The sequence below is a fragment of the Elephantulus edwardii genome, unplaced genomic scaffold, assembly GCF_000299155.1.
Source record: "Elephantulus edwardii isolate Elephantulus edwardi_28Jun2011 unplaced genomic scaffold, EleEdw1.0 scaffold00011, whole genome shotgun sequence".
Lineage (NCBI taxonomy): Eukaryota > Metazoa > Chordata > Mammalia > Macroscelidea > Macroscelididae > Elephantulus > Elephantulus edwardii.
The window spans coordinates 6,142,110-6,158,527 of NW_006399761.1; the positions used below are offsets into that span (position 1 = coordinate 6,142,110).

At 46.4% G+C, this 16,418-nt stretch overlaps 1 protein-coding gene across 1 annotated transcript; it reads left to right on the forward strand.

Annotated features, from left to right (window-relative positions):
* The first annotated feature begins 165 nt into the window (after positions 1-165).
* On the forward strand, positions 166-16,142 carry STON1 (stonin 1). Its single transcript, XM_006880909.1, has 3 exons — positions 166-2,089; positions 13,587-13,789; positions 16,068-16,142. The coding sequence occupies exons 1-3, from the start codon at positions 166-168 to the stop codon at positions 16,140-16,142; spliced, it is 2,202 nt and encodes a 733-aa protein (XP_006880971.1).
* Positions 16,143-16,418: the final 276 nt, after the last annotated feature.

Here is a 16,418-nt window from a genome sequence, read left to right on the forward strand (position 1 = left end):
TTCTTGATTCCAGTTAAGCTCAAAATCTGGATGTTTTCCCATTGAATTATTTCTCAACTAATGACCTCTGGTAACCCGAGTTCTTTCTCTCATTTCCCCCTTCTCTCTCCTTTAACAGAGAGGACACAGCTGAGCCATTGGCTTGACCACAGTCCAGCTCCAGAGATGTGCTCCACAAACCCAGGCAACTGGGTGACGTTTGATGATGACGCCACTCTCCAGCCTTCTCCAAATGCCAAGAGCTTCCCCCTGGAGAGCCAAGGCGTCTGCAGACGTAAAGGACTCAAGCTCAACCTTCCCGGCCTCAGGGAATTTTCCAGCAGCTCTTCCTCCACCAGCAATACCCCTCTGCCCTCACCCATCATAGACTTTTACTTCAGCCCTGGACCTCCGAGCAACTCCCCTCTTTCCACGCCCATCAAAGACTTTCCAGGTTTCCCTGGACTCCCCAAGCCCGGGGCGCACGTGCTGTATCCTCATCCAGAGTCGTCTTCAAGCAGTCCCGTGACCACACCAGGAGCAGAGGCCTCCTCACCTGCTAAGCCAGCCTGCTTCCCCCACCCTTCCTCGCCCGGTGATCACGCCTGTGCGCGTCCAGCTCCCACAGTTCTTCTTCCGGATGACAGTAGCCCTCAGCGGCCTACGAGCCTTCCGTTCCAAAGCCCCGCTCCCCAGTTTCAGTATTTCCAGGATGACTGTGCCTTTTCAAGTCCCTTCTGGAAGGATGGAGGGGGTGCTTCCCACTCAACCCTTGATTCTTCAGGAAGCAGAAAGACTCTCTCATCGAGAGACAAGGAGATGCCCGTTGACCAGAAAAGCCTTAATCAGTGCTCCCTTAGCTACATCTGCGAGAAGCTAGAACACCTCCAGTCAGCAGAGCAGCAGGACGCCCTGGGACAGGTGTCAATGCGGTGTCTCGATCCCAAAGACAGCGGCCCTTCCTTTGTGCCCCAGACGCTCTTCAGAAGCCAACCCAAAGCTGGATGGTCCCTCCTGCTGAGGATCCCCGAGAAGAAGAACATGATGTCGTCCCGCCAGTGGGGCCCCATCTTTCTGAAGGTCTTACCTGGGGGAATCTTGCAGATGTATTACGAGCAGGGCCTGGAGAAACCTTTTAAAGAGTTTCAGCTGGATCCACATTGCAGGCTCTCCGAACCCAAAGTGGAAAACTTCAGCGTGGCCGGGAAAATCCATACTGTCAAGATCGAGCACGTGTCCTACACGGAGAAGAAGAAGTACCATTCCAAGACGGAGGGCCTTCACGAACCAGACGCCGAGCAGATGCTCAAGTTGGGGTCCACCGACTACCACGAATTCCTCAGCTTCCTGACGACCGTGGAGGAGGCGTTGATACACCTGCCGGCCGCCGCCAAGCCCAAGAGGAACTACGAGGAGCAGGAAATCTCCCTGGAAATTCTTGACACCTTCTGGGGTCAAGTCACCAAAGAGGGCAGGTTGGTGGCCAGTGCGGTGATCACACAGGTCTCCTGCCTCTGCTTTGTGAACGGGGGCGCCGAGTGCTTCTTAACCTTGAATGACCTTGAGCTTCAGAAGCGAGACGACCGCTATTTTGAGAAGGACCCGGATAAGAAGGGGATCGACATCCTCGACTACCATTTCCACAAGTGTGTGAAGGCTCAAGAGTTTGAGCAGTCGAGGGTCATCAAGTTCGCACCTCTGGACGCCTGCCGCTTCGAGCTGATGCGGTTTAAGACCCTGTACCACGGAGAAGACCTTCCCTTTTCTGTGAAGTCTGTGGTCGTTGTCCAGGGAGCTTACGTGGAGCTTCAGTCCTTTGTCAACATGGCCCCCACGGCTCAGAAAGCATGCCAGGCTGGCTCCTTGAGGTCGTGTGACAACATCGCAATCCACTTCCCTGTCCCCTCGCAGTGGATCAAGGCCCTCTGGACCATGAACCTCCAGAGGCAGAAGTCTCTGAAAGCCAAGATGAACCGCCGGGCGTGCCTGGGGAGCCTGCAGGAACCCGAGTCGGAACCCGTCATCCAGGTCACCGTAGGGACCGCCAAGTATGACAGTGCCTACCAGGCTGTGGTGTGGAAGATAGAGCGGCTTCCTGATAAAAATTCAAGTAAATACTTAATGTCTTACGTTGGCTTTCATGTGAAATAGTCTCAGGTAGTTTCCCTGCCCTCTGGGGATTGAAATGTGGCTGAAACGGAAGCTTTCTGGTGTCCACCGAAGCCGTTCTTACCACCCAGTGCTGTTGGAGCTGGGCCACAGGAGATACTATTACTCTAATAGCTGGTTCATGGTTTCTTCCTGTGTCTATAGGGAGCTCTGGTGGCTTTGTGGTAAGGAGCTGTGCTGCCACCCCCAAGGGCACATGGTTCAAATCCACCAGCTGCTCCATGGGAGATGGATGGGCAGTCTCCTCCCATGCAGTTTACTGCCTCTGAAAACCCACTGGAGGGTCAGTTATGGTTTGGTTCTGACTTGACGGTACATAACACCAAAAACCTACATCTACGGTAACTATTTAAATTTCTTTTTAACCCTTAGAAATAGCATTCTAGGCCAGGATTTGGTTCGCATTGGTAGCACAGAGGGGAAATTTGTTGATGTGTCTGATTGGACCTCTTGACACCAACCTCAAGTATTACAAATGTTGCTAACGCATCTTAGATTCCCTTGTTAACCTTTAAAGACTCTAGCTATGAATGTATCTGGGTTCTGGTTTTGTTTTGGTTTTGGTATTCTCAACCAGTGCCCCATTTGTCCTCCTCGGGAGAGACGACTTTTCCTTTTCCAGCCAAGCTGACTTCTTGGTTCATTCGGTTCATTCCGTTCGCCCTCACCAAGGCTTCAGCCAGTTGTTTTAGAATCGGGTGCATATGTCCTAATGGTTGGGTTTTTTGTTTTATTTTATTTTATTTTTTTGTGTTGTTGTTGTGTACTGTCGAATTGGACCTGACTGGCACAGGAGAATATTACCCCTCCTTCTCCAGCGGAGCATCTGATGGATTCGAATCGTGATACCTTCAGGATTGCAAGGCCTAATAGTTTTTTCTAAAAAAAAAAAAGTTAATCCTTTATTTTTGCCATGAATATTATTTTTTTAAAATTTTCATTTTATATTGCTTTGCTTACAAAGTTCGTATACATTGTTTCACACATTCCTTCATTCACAGTATTTCATACAATCATCCCCACGCATTGTGCTTTATAAAATTAATCACCATTGGACTGGGCCCCTCATTACCTGTCTTTTCAGGTCCCCACTGGATCTTTCCCATTTCCTGTACCCCCTTCCTACCCCCACTGAATTGTGCGACCCTGTGATTTCACCCCTACCCATCCTCACCTCTCTGCCTCCACCCCTGCCCCCTTGGGTCCTCATACATGTTTTACTGGTTGTCCTTTTATTTTTACAGTAGCCATGAATACTATTAATACGGAACTTTAGAAAGGCAGCCCTAGCAGATGGGGTGAGTGGGGTGTGCGGCAGGACAGGAGCGGCAGCGTTGGTGGGGAGCAGGGTGTGTAAGCCCACCTCAGCTCTGAGGCTTAGGGATGGTGTGAGAGGAGCCAGCCTGGGGAGGACTTTGGGGGCCAGGAGTGTGGGGTGCAAGCCTCAGGTGGGTCCTGAGGGGGTAACGGAATCCCAGGGTGCTTTTGAACAGTCTGTACAGTGTGGAGAGACTCAGGAGTTGGTTGTAGAGACAGAAGGGGCTGCAGGAGGGAGGCGATGCTGAGTGAGGGCTGAGACAGAGGCAGCGCTGGGGAGAGAGGACGGGCCCTGGGCAGGCTTGGTCTGCGAGGGTACCCCTGATTGCAGACGGTGGGTGTCGGGGAGCTGGGACAGGTGGGACAACGTCGGGGCCTCTGCCTCCCATGAGTGGCGATTGCCTGGGAGTCTCTCCTCACGCACCCTTGAAGAATCTGGGCCAGTGTGGCTTCATCCTGCTGCATGTTACAATCACGAGGTGGGAGCTGCTGCTGTCCCGATGGCCCGGGACCCCTGGTGACCCGCACACAGCAGGCTCGGTCATTTGTCCTACTGAGGATTTCTGTTGCCTCATTTTCACCCGTGGCTCCCAGGCTTTTCCTCCCAGACTGTCTTAGTCTCGAAATTCTAGAGGAGCATGTTCAGTGTCATCACAACACACGCTGCCTTCACTGCCTGGTGGGTGCTGTCCCCACATGCGGGGCTTTGCCTGGGAATCTGACGTGGGGAAGAGGAACGTTCCACTTCTAGTTAGAGCTACCGAGTGGTTGAACTACCTCTACCCTCTTCAAGTCGCTGAGCTTTAAAACAGGCAGTGCCTTTGAACCGTGCTGCTGAGGACGAGTGCTGCATATCCACGGACAAAACAACAGACAGGTCTCTCTCGGAAGAACTCCAGCCAAGGAGCTCCTAAGAGGCAGGGATGGTGGGACTGTGTCTCATGTACTCTGGGCCTGCTGTCAGGAGGGGCCAGTCCTTGGACAAGGACATCATGCTGGGAAGGGTGGAGGGTCCGAGAGAGGAAGACCCTCAACGAGATGGACCGACACAGTGACTGGACCAAATCAGATGAGCAGCTCAGAGGTGGTGAGGAGGTGCAGGACCGGGCGGGCTTCAGGTGTGTTGTTCCCAGGATCTCTGAGTCACAGGCAACTTGATGGCACCACCAGCAGCAACCTCCTGGCTAGACCTCTTCCCACTAACCAGACACCCCGGTTCTGGTCTTGTAAAATGCTCTCGTGCACAGCCAGGGCTGGGAACGCCTGGCCTTCCCGCGCCTGTGCACTGTGTTATGGTCCCCCAGGCAGAGCTCATTCCTCCTTGCTCTCTATAACTCCGTCCTTGCCCCGCCACTGGGATCGGGCTTAAGTGTTCACAAGCAGTGAGGTCACCGAGAACAATGTCAAGGGTGGACAGTCCTAGAGTGGCTGAGCGGACCCACCTTGGGCTCTGAGAGGTTCTTTGGGAAGACTCTCGGCCCGCCCGCCCACGCAGAACAAGGCCTTACAAGCATTTTCATCAATTAATGATAATTCATGGAGCAAATCCTTTGGGATCAGAGCCGCTCTGTTCAGAGCAGAGGTGGCCAAGGAAGCAGGCAGTGGGCCCATCCAGTAGTCCTGAGAGGGGTGATGCTCTAACCTGGCCTGGGGGGAGAGCGTATCTGAGATCATCTGGCCTTGTCCCCTCCCTTGACTCCTCAGCCTTCCCGAAGGGGGTGCGTGTGTGTGAGTGGGGGAGGCTGCAGCCCAGTCTGCCTTTCTGAAAGTGGGGCAGTGAGGAAATCTTTGTCCTAACAGTGCTAATCAAATTTGTGTGCACAACAGACGCCTTGGGGTTGTGCAGTAACGTAGACACTGGTGGGTGGAGCCTGGAGCCTGTGTTCCTGACCGCTGGTCTAGCATTGCCAGTGTGTTGGCTAAGGTCCAGCCTGGCCGAGACTGGACGCATCTCTTTGTTTCTACATGAGCTTTGTTATAGAGATTTTTTTTTTTTAAATTATGCTAGAAAAATAGAGGGTCAGCGGAAGAGAGGAAGGCCCTCAGGGAGGTGTATTGATCCCGGGACTGCGACCGTCGGCCTGAGTATCACGGAGATAGTGAAGGTGGGCACCATAGGGCAAGGTTCAGGTCTGTGCCCAGATCTGGGCATTATGAGTCGTGATGGACTTGATGGCACCTAACAAAACAAACATGAAAAAGTTACACTTTCTCAAGTATGTTTTCTAAAAGAATATTATTAAAGGGAAGGGGGGGTCAAAGATGGGAGCTGAGACTGTCTGAATTGTTGTGTCATGTACTCTCTAGTCAGAACCGGCTCCCAGCTGATCCTCCAGCGTGTTTTCAGAGGCAGTTAGGTGCATGGGAACTGATTGCCCATTTTCTCCTGTGGAGCAGCTGGTGGATTTGAACTGGGGACCTTTGGGTTGGTAGTGCAGCTCCTTAGCCAAGCTCCGTGTGTGAAGTCTATACATTCTCGTTTCCTTTCCTCCAGGAGATTTCTGAGCTCAGGACTGAGGTATGTGAGCTCACTTGCATGTGATTTCAGGGGCGATAATAAGGGCTGAGCTCCCTTAAGTGTCCCTTCTAGCATGGCGGTGCTTGATGGTCTTTTAATCTTCTTTTTCAAAGTAGGTAGCTCTGTTCACTGACTCATGGCCATCGCATAGGAGCCAGCTCATGGCTGACCCTCCAGCAGGTGAAAGTCACATGGGAGAAAATGGCCCATCTTTCTCCTGAAAAGTCGTTGGTGGAGTCAAACTACCAGACAAATGTGGCCTTTGTGTTAGCAGTTTAACGCCCTACAGTGACATAGGCCTTTTCTCCACAGGCCTTTTTTTACAGGTCCTGCCACTGTTGGGTGGGAGGGAAACATTCTAATTGGCTAAAGAAGATGCAGATTAAAGCTTGAATTAGGAAAGGAAGAGAGCCATGTGAGAGAGCAATTAATAAATAAGTCTATCTCTAACTTCCCAGTTTTACCAGTGAGAATAGACAGTCTGCCTTTACTTTCTCCTTGCGCTTTGTTGGCTCCTGGGTCACTGCTTCCTCCTCTTCTTCTGTCATCCCACTCTTATTTATTCCCTCGATCCCTCAACAGTTCTGTTTCAGATGTGAAGAGTTCAAGTTCAAGGGGGAGTGGATATCAGATAGCTTAAGGTGATTTAGTGATTCCTACTGAGAGAATCAACTCCACAACAATGGACTTATGCTAAGAGCTGTTGTTGTTGTTGTTGTTTTATGCCATTGAGTCCAAACTAACTCATAGCTGACCCTCCAGTGGATTTTCAGAGGATGTAAATCATACAGGAGGAGACTGCCCATCCTTCTCTCATGGGACACCTGGTGGCTTTGAACTGTGTGCCTTTGGGATTATAGCGAAACTTCTTACCTCCAGGCCACCAGAGCTCTATTATCAAAAGCCCCTTTGCTGTTGTGATGAGTCTGACTCATACTGACTTTACAGAACCCCTTAGAGTTTTCAAGACTAATCTTTATGGAAACAGACAATTTGCTCCCATAGATAGGGTTGAACTGCTAAAGTTTCATTTAGTGACTGAGCGCCTTACCTATTGTACCATGAGGGGCACCTTAACAAAAATAAAAAAAAATAAACCCAAATTACCACACCTGGACCCCTAAGCAACATCATGATGTTATTTGGATAATGTTTAAATAATATTGGCATTGTCAAGAATTTCATTTTACCTTGATTCAAAAGCACTATCCATGGGAATTGTAGTCAAGAAAACAAGCATTATTTTGCACTGCAGAAGGCCTCTTTAAAGTATGAAGAACCAGAGATGTCACCTTGAAGACTGAGGTGCAGTCCACCCAAGCCATGGTATTTTCAGTCATCTCATTGCTGGTGAAAACTGGACAATGAATTTGGATGCCCAAAAAAGAACTGGCACTTTGGAATTTTGTTGTTGGTGAAGAGTATTTCAGTATGCCAGTGTATTTATGTATCATAGACTCAAAAGAACAGATAAATCTTTACTGGAAGAAATATAGCCAGAATCTTCCCTGGGATGGTAGGACTTGGACTCCTCTACTTTGAATGTGTTGTCAGGAAGGACCAGTCTTTATAGAAGTCCTTATAGAAGGACACCATGCTTGGTAAAGTAGAAGACTGTTGTTGCTGTTATGTGCCGTTGAGTTGCTTGCAACTCATACCAACCCTACGTCCTATAGCTCTGAACCCTGTTCTGTCCTGTGCTAACCTTATTGTCTGTGACACACTTACCCCCATTACCACAGTCACTGAGTCAAAAAAGGGAAAACCTTCATGACTGACACAGTGCTGAAGAAACGGACCAAACAGATCACCTGTTAGGAAGATGCTACCGGACTAGGGAACCTTCCCTTCTGTTGTGCTATAAGCTGTTCTGTGGTCACTGTGAGTTTTAACCAACTGCATGGAACCACTTGAGTGGAACCAACTGCTTGCTGTCTTAAGAGTTGCACTGAGGTCACAATTAGTTGGAACCAACTGCATCCTAACAATTAGCAAAACCAGAGAGTGCCACCTGGTGGTCAACACAGGGATACACTGCTCCGCCTCCCCTCTTTAGACTATTTGGTCAAGAGCTCAACAGTAATTGCACTCCGATGTTCTGACATTGTGCTGTGTTGTCACTTGCCCCAATGAATCCCAAAGTCTGACAGAATGTCATTAAACATTGTATTTAGATTTTTTTCAAAAACCAGAAGGAAATATACCAATCAGCTTGAAACTGGAAAAATAATCTTTTTTTTACAAGGTCTTTCCCTACTTCTAGGTTATACTAGGCTTGATGGTACCTATCCACAACAACTCCCTATTCCCTTCTGCCCTCTCCCAGAAAAACTGGGAGAAAGATTTTGTTTCTAATATTTTCCAAGTACTGAGTCTTCAACTTAAGTTTTTTCACTCTGATCTTCCAAAATTCAAATTTCCCCCTATAAAATGTGAATATAGAGTTATACAATCTGCAGTTCCCTTTTTAACTATAAAAATGTAGAATCCCCAGTCCCATTATCAACAGCCCATCATTCAATTTTTATTATTATTCAAGAGAAAATCAAAAGGCATGTTGCATTGGGAAAATCTGCAGTCAAGGACCTTTCCAAAGTGCTAAAGAGCAAGGATGCTGATTTAAAGACTAAGATGTGCCTGATGGAAGCTATGGCACTTTCAGTTGCTTCCTAAACATCTGCAAGTTGGGTAGCGGATAATGATGACCAAAGAAGAATTGAGGCCTTTGAATTGTGATGTTAGAGGAGAATACCGAATATCCCACGGACTGCCAGAACAACAAAGTCTGTCTTGGAGAAAGTGCAGACACAGTGCCCTTTAGGGTCAAGGGAGATGACACTTGGTTTCAGAGACTTTGGGCATGTTGCCAGAAGGGGCTGGTCCTTGGAAAACAACATCACGCTGGAAACGGTGGAGGGTCAGAGAAAGGAAGCCCTCCCACAAGATGAACTGACGTAGTGACTGTAACATGGATTGAGCACCTGACCACTGAGGTGAGGACGGTGCAGCATAGGACAGGTTCAGATCTGGTGTTCATCCGGCTGCTCTGAGCTAGAGTCAGCTCACAACCATGTAACATTATCAACAAAAAGGACTCGTTGTTGTTGTTGATTGCCTGAACAAAAGGCCTGAAGCCCCTCTACCACTATCGACATTTATCAAAGTTGCATTTCCGGAGGCAAGTTGTTTAGAAAGTGGACGCCACTCCTGCTTCCAAAGTGATGACAATTTAGAAAACAAACATACATGTCCTGTGTGTCTGTGCCAACATTGGCTTACTCAGCTTTTTGCATGCCAGCTGGTTTCTCTCACAATGGCTCCATAAGTTTTATGTCACTTGTCACCATTATCATCACCGCCTTTATCGGATGGGGAAACTGAGACCCAGAACGGCCTTGACTAGAATCCTGCCACTGTTAAGTAGCAGAGCAGGAGTTGAGGATGTGTGTGCCCTTAACCACTGGGCCACATAGCAGAATTTAACAGAGCACATGTTAAGATTAGATACACAGAGCTGCTTTCCTTGCTGAAGATGGAAGACTGAAAGGGATAGTGGACATGGAAAGCCTGCCGACTATCCAAATCAAAGCCAAACCATTGGTAGGAGTCAATCTCTGATGGAGATGTTGCCCTTCACAGAAGCCATGTTTCATCATGAAACAGCTGATAGATTTGAACCGTCCACCTTTAGCATTCCAGCAGGTAACCCATGATACCTCCCACTTCTGGCTGTGTTGTTCTGTACTGTTGAGCGGGAACCTACCCCACAGCTGACCCTCCTGTGGGTTTTCAGAGGCTGTAAATCACACAGGAGGAGCGTGTTCATCCTCCCACGGAGCAGCTGGTGGATTTGAACCACATGCGTTTGGTTTGGCAGCACTAATTCTTTACCACTGAGCCACCAGAACTCCCTGTCTGCTGTGTGTGAATAGTTACCATCTGCCTGCGTCATCTGGGTCCCTGAGACTACGTCAGAGACTACTCTTGTCCCGTCCCACGTGCGAATGGTGCTGTGTACTGAGCATCTGTTGGTTAACTGATTGATGGTTTCTCAAGACCCTTTAGAGCTTTCAAATTCTACTAGTGTCTGTACAAGGAACAGGTCCCAAGGACTGAAAGGCGATTTATCTTTTAAGACTTAAGTGAAATCCTTTAAACTCTTGTTTTTGTGCCTGCGGCTATATTCTGATGGAAATGTTCTTTCCCCAGCTTTGTCAGCAGTACAGTAATTTAATCTGGTTTTTGAAATGACTGCCATCTCACACAGTTATTGAAGGAAAAATAATAGCCACAATAGCTATGTAGATGTTTTGAGCAGTACGGCAGAGGACTTGTAAAGGTACTCCAGTGATTACACTGAGAATGTGTATTTTTTTGTTATAAAATGTGCACCCCCCTTGACCCATAAACAGTCCCACTTTATATGACTTCCCTAAAAGTCTTTGAATGTTTCTGATATACCCAGGTCTCTTACAGAGCATGGTCTGGCTAAAGAAATGGCCAACTGAATAAAAATGAAAAGCAGCTGGAACATTGAAAGCCAGTAAGCTCACCTCTAATACTACCCTTCTGTACCACACATAGATTAAAAAGGTATGGAGAAAGAATGCATCCCTGACATGGCTGGACTTTATGAAGATTTTGGCTTTAGGATTGGAGGAAGACTTATTAACAACCTGCATTATGCAGATGACAGAACTTTGCTGGGCGAAACTGAAGAATTGAAGTGTTTGCTGCAGATGGTCAAAGATTGCAGCCTTCAATATAGATTGCATCTCAGCATCAAGAAAATAAAGATCTTCACCACTGGGCCAATAGGCAGTATCATGACAGATGGAGAAAGGATTGAGGTTGTTGATGATTTCATCTTGCTTGTATCCACAATCAACACTCTGCATCAGCAGTCATGAAATCAAAAGACAAGATTCAATGGAAAAATCTGCTGCCAAGGATCTTTCCAGAATGCTAAAGAGCAATGATGTCAGCCTAGAGACTAAAGTGTGCCTAATCCATGGTATGGTCTTATTAATTGCTTACTGTGCATCTGAGAGCTGAATAATGACTAAGGATGACAGAAGAATGCATGACTTTGAGTAGTGGTGCTGGCAAAGAGTATTGGACATACTGTAGATTGCCAAGAGAACAAACAGGTCTGTCCTGGAGAGGGCTGCTCCTTGGAGGCAAGGTTTTTGAAGCTCCATCTCACATACTTGGACTTGAGGGTCCAGTCCATGGAGAAGAACATCATACTTAGAAGGGTAGAGGGTCATATGCACACCCATGTTTATCGTGTCTTTTTGTTCACAATAGCAAAGAGTTGGAAACAATCTAAGTGCCCATCAACAAAAGAATGGATAGAGAAGGTGTGGTGTAGTCACACGATGGACTACTACACTGCATTGAAAAACAAGGAACTCATGAAATACTATGCAAAATGGGTGGCCCTGGAGGACTTTATGCTGAGTGAAATATATCAGTCACAAAAGGACAAATAATGCATAGTGCCACTGTTGAACAGGACTGACATCAGGGTTGGGGTGAGACAGAGAAAGATGGGATAAATAATGTACACTGCATTGAAACAGATGAGGCAGAAAACTGTTTAAAAGGGAAATATGATTACGCATTATTGTCATGACAGACGTCCAGAATGAAAGCTGCATAGTGGAGTGGACCTGAGGGGAGGGTTTATGAAACAATGAAAGAATTTTTCTTTTACTTTTCAAAGAGAAGAGTGTAGGGGCGGGGGGCAGGAGCATGCATGGACAGGGAGAAAAGAGCAATAATGAATGAATGGAAATCCAAAGTCTGTAAATTTTCATTAAAATTAATAAAAAAAAATTAAAAAGAAGGGTAGAGAGTCAGCACAGAAGAGGAAGACCCTGGATGAGATGGATTAACAGAGTGACTGTGGTAATGGGGTCAGATGTGTCTAAGAAGGAGACATTGGCTCAGGAAGGGCAAGATTCAGAGCCATTGTTCATAGGGTCGCTGTGGATCATAGTCCACTCAGTGGTACATAACAACAACACGCGGTCCTTCAGTTCCAGGCAAAACTTGAAAAGAGGAGGGTAAGAATTACTGTAATCAGAAACAGCCTTTCCTTTACTGAAAAGGAGACTTCTTGGTTTAGGTAATTTTCTGAAAAGTAATAAAATTTCAGTAAGTTGAACTTCAAATATTCAGACTTTTTAATAATGCCACATCGTTTGGCCTGAAGACAACCTTCATGTTATCTGTAAATAAATCCAGTGGAGGAAAAACAATAAGAATTATTGGAAAAGTAAGATTAAAAAAAAATAAGAATTACTGGAAAAACATATTCCGCTTGCTTAAGAGAAAGAGGCTTGTAAAGTCTCTAAGAGTATTCCAGCAAGTAAAGGTTTTTCTTAATATTTAATGAAAGACTTTCCTTCTCATTGCCAAGCTGGGAAAGGTACAGGCTCTCTGAAAGAGAGGAAGACCCTCAACTAGAGGGCAGACACAGTAACTGCAACAACGGGTTGACACAAAGTGACAGATTGTGAGGAAGGTACAGGGTCGACCAGTCAGAGATTGTGAGGATGGTACAGCATAGATCAGTTGTTATAGGGTTGCTGTGACTCATAGTTCACTTGGCGCCTGACAACTCAGCTTCCCCGCTGCCAGCACGTTTTCAGAGGCTCTGAATCACATGGGAGATGATTTCCTGCCCATCTTTCATCCCACCTGGTGTATTTGAACTACAAGCCTTTGGATTGGCAGCACAACTCTCTTAACAATTAGGCTACTAGGGCTCCCTAAAGGAAAGAAGAAGTAGTAACACTTGTAAGTGAAACCTTTTTTAGATGTTTATGCATCCAAATGTCATGGATGTATAAAGTAATAAAGGTATACTTCTTTTAACACTAAGGCTTTGGAAATGCAGTTAGATTCCATCTCTTTAGTGCAAGAATGTGGATTTTGATGGCTTAAAAATTTTTTTTTATTTATATTTTTTATTAATTTTAATGAACGTTTGCAGAGACTTTGGCTTTCCAGTCATTCATTGTTGCATTATTCTCCCTGTCCACCCCCGCCCCCCAGTTTGCTCTTCTCTTTGAAAAAGAAAAGAAAAATTCTTTCATTGGTATACAATCCCCCCACTCCTCAAGTCCACTCCACTATGTAGCCTTCATTCTGGACTCTTATGATGACCATAATACCCAGTCATATATCGCTTTTTAACAGTTCTCTCCCTCATCTGTTTCAATGCAGTATACATAATTTATCCAATCTTTCTCTGTCTCACCCCAACCCTGATGTCAGTCCCATTCAACAGGCACTATGCAGTATTTGTCCTTTTGTGACTGATATATTTCAATCAGCATAAAGTCCTCCAGGGCCACCCATTTTGCATAATATTTCACGAGTTCCTTGTTTTTCAATCCAGCGTAGTATTCCATTGTATGAATATACCAGAGCTGCTCCATCTATTTGTTTGTTGATGGGGGATTTTGATGGCTTTTTGTTTCAATGTGGTTCACACAACCATGGTGCTGATGGAGTTGCTTTTTAGGGACTATGATAAAGTGCCTCTTTGTTCAAAGCTTATAACTGATACTTTGATATTTCTTTCCTCAAGGTTCAGATCATCCCCATTGTCTGTCATACAAGCTAGAGCTGGGATCAGACCAAGAAATTCCCTCTGATTGGTACCCTTTTGCTACCGTCCAGTTTGCTACGCTTGACACCTGTGCCTCACGGACAGAGGTCAAGTCTTTGGGCGTGGAGAGTGATGTCCAGCCTCAGAAGCATATCCACCAGCGAGCTTGCTACAATATCCAGGTAATCCCAAACTCCTTTTGTTCACAGGGGGCCAGATCTCTTCCTGACGGCAGACCACTTGACAGTGGCATTCTTCTGTTCATTAAGTGTCTGAGTTGTTCTTAGGTGACACACTGCTGCTGGGGCACAGTGTGGAGCAAGAGGAGCAAGAAGCTCCCCAGCTTTAATGGGGAACTCACTGCTGAGTGGGAAGGAACCCCCCAAAGAAACACAAATAGTATCATTTCTTAGAGAGTGAGCAATACTAGGAAGAAAATGGGCTTACGGTATAGAGAGTGATTGGGGACATCCTTATTTAGGATGGTCAGGGAGGACCTTGACGAGACAGCACGAGTCTGTCTTGAGTAGGAGTATAGATCATGCAATGATTCTGTGCCAGTTCTGCTATCAGAACTATGTGGCGATGGTTATGGAGTTGAGTTAGAACTGACTCAGCTGACCAGGTTTCCTTTTAAAAAAAAAAAATAAATGGTAACTCTGCCTCATTTAGAGTTATTTTTCTTTAAAAGATGAGCAAAATAAAAGACACTGTTGTTGTATGCCATCAAGTTGGAACCGACCCATAGCTGGGCCTCCAGTGAGTTTTCAGAGGCAGTAAATTGTACAGAAGAGGATTGCCCATCCTTGGTTCATAGAACAGCTGGTGAGATGGTTCTGTTTTGCTTTTTAAGAGGCAACATTGGAGCTGAGATGAGAAAAATGAGGGGCAGGCAGATGATGGCACAGCTTTTTAACTAGTTGTTGTTATGTGCCATGGAGTCTCCCACGACTCATACTGACCCTGTGTGCAATAGCTCGGAACCCTGCCCTATCCAGAGCCATTCTCACTGATTCTGACACACACAATCCTGTTGGCACAGTTACCATGACAATCCATCTCACCTTGAGTCTTCCTCTCCTGCACTGTCCCTCCACCCTTCCAAGCATGATGTCCTTCTCCAAGGAGTGGTCCCTCTTGAAATGGAGCTTTAGAATTCTTACCTCTAAGGAGAAACTTGGTTTCACCCTTTCCAGGCCAAATCTATTTGTTCTCCTAAGATACAAAGCTCAGATGGTCCAGAGACAAAAGATTGGATAGATGATACTTGGAATTCTAGTCTACATTGTGTCTGACCATAATATTGGATCAGTATTTATATATTGAATGCATTTTATGAAAACTCTAGATGAGTGGGACGTAGAGATAGGACACATCCCTGGCATACACTCTTCCCAGTTTTGAACCATGCAGTGTTTCCTTGCTCTGTCTGATGACTGCCTCTTGGCCCAAGTATAGGTTTAGCATTAGCACGATGAAGTGTTCTGGGATTCCCATTCTTCTCTTAGCCAGCCACAGTTTGTTGTGATCCACACAGTCAAACGCTTGTGCATAATCAATGAAACACAGATAGACATTCCTATGTTGTTACATGAAATTCTTGTGTGTCTGCCAATTCCTTTTGGTACAATGACTCTATGTACTCCTTCCACTTCTTTTAATAATTCCTGGATTATTTAATATTCTGCCCAAAGCATCTTTAAGTATTACAACTCGAGGCTTGAAATTTGTTCTTCAGTTCCTTGAGCTTAAGAAATGCTGAGCAAGTTTGGCCTCTTTGATTTTCTGACTACAGCTCTTTGCACATTTCATTATAATACTTTAATTCGTCTTCCCGCTCTGCTTTTGAAATCTATCCAGCTCCTTAATATCTTGATATACTGTGGACGGCAAACGAATGAACAGGTTTGTCTTGAGAGGGTGAAGCCAGGCTGCTCCTTGGAGGCAAGGATTCTGAGGCTTCGTCTGACATACTTTGGACATGTTGCAAGGAGGGACCAGTCCTTAGAGAGGGACGTCATGCTGGGTAGAGTGGAGGGACATCACAGGAGAGGAAGACCCTCTATGAGGTGGATTGAGCCAGTGACTGGGGTAATTGGGGTAGGTGTTGTCAGAGACAGTAAGATTGGCACAGGATAGAGCAGGGTTTAGGGCTGATGTACATACGGTTGCTATGAGTCACAGGCGACTTGACGGCACATAACAGCAACAACAACAACCACGAGATGAGGGAGAGTTTCAACCCTCTGCAAGATTAGAACCAAGAGGGAAGGACTTGTGTGACTCTGGTCCGCAAAAGGAGGGCAGGTGCTTCTTGTGTCATGCTTGCCTGTGAGGGTGGAGAGGCCCCGTCTGAGTCAACGTCCAAAGTTCTCGTGTCACCTGTGAGATAAGCCTGCAGAGGCATGATTGCCACGTTACATTTGCTAATGCTGTCCATGTTCTGCTTTCAAATACTAGGTTGAAATAGAAAAGAAATGGATTAAGATCGATGGCGAAGACCCGGAGAAAGCCGGTGACTGCAGGACTCAGTGAAAGCGGAAAGAGCACAGGACCCTGACAGACAAATCCTAGAAACCATGCCCAGTGTGGCTGCTGCGTGTGGAAATGACTGCCAGACAGAGGGCTTAGGACGGACCTGAGGAGGGCGATGAGAGAGGTTTAGACCTGAAACCAGTCAATCTCTCTTTTGTGTTTGTGCCCCCGACTTTTAATCTAAAAATGTGTAATTTGTAAGGGGTTGTGTTCTGCTGGAGCCCAATGACACCGCCTGGTCTGTGTGTGACCCAGCAACCCAGCTGGCTAGACAGT

What these genes read in the sequence shown, in the direction of transcription:
- STON1 (XM_006880909.1), top strand. Translation starts at nt 166, where the DNA reads ATGTGCTCCACAAACCCAGGCAACTGGGTGACGTTTGATGATGACGCC. An exon ending in GCTTCCTGATAAAAATTCAA is followed by an intron (nt 2,090 to 13,586) that starts GTAAATACTTAA and finishes TCTTTCCTCAAG; the next exon opens with GTTCAGATCATCCCCATTGT. An exon ending in GAGCTTGCTACAATATCCAG is followed by an intron (nt 13,790 to 16,067) that starts GTAATCCCAAAC and finishes TTCAAATACTAG; the next exon opens with GTTGAAATAGAAAAGAAATG.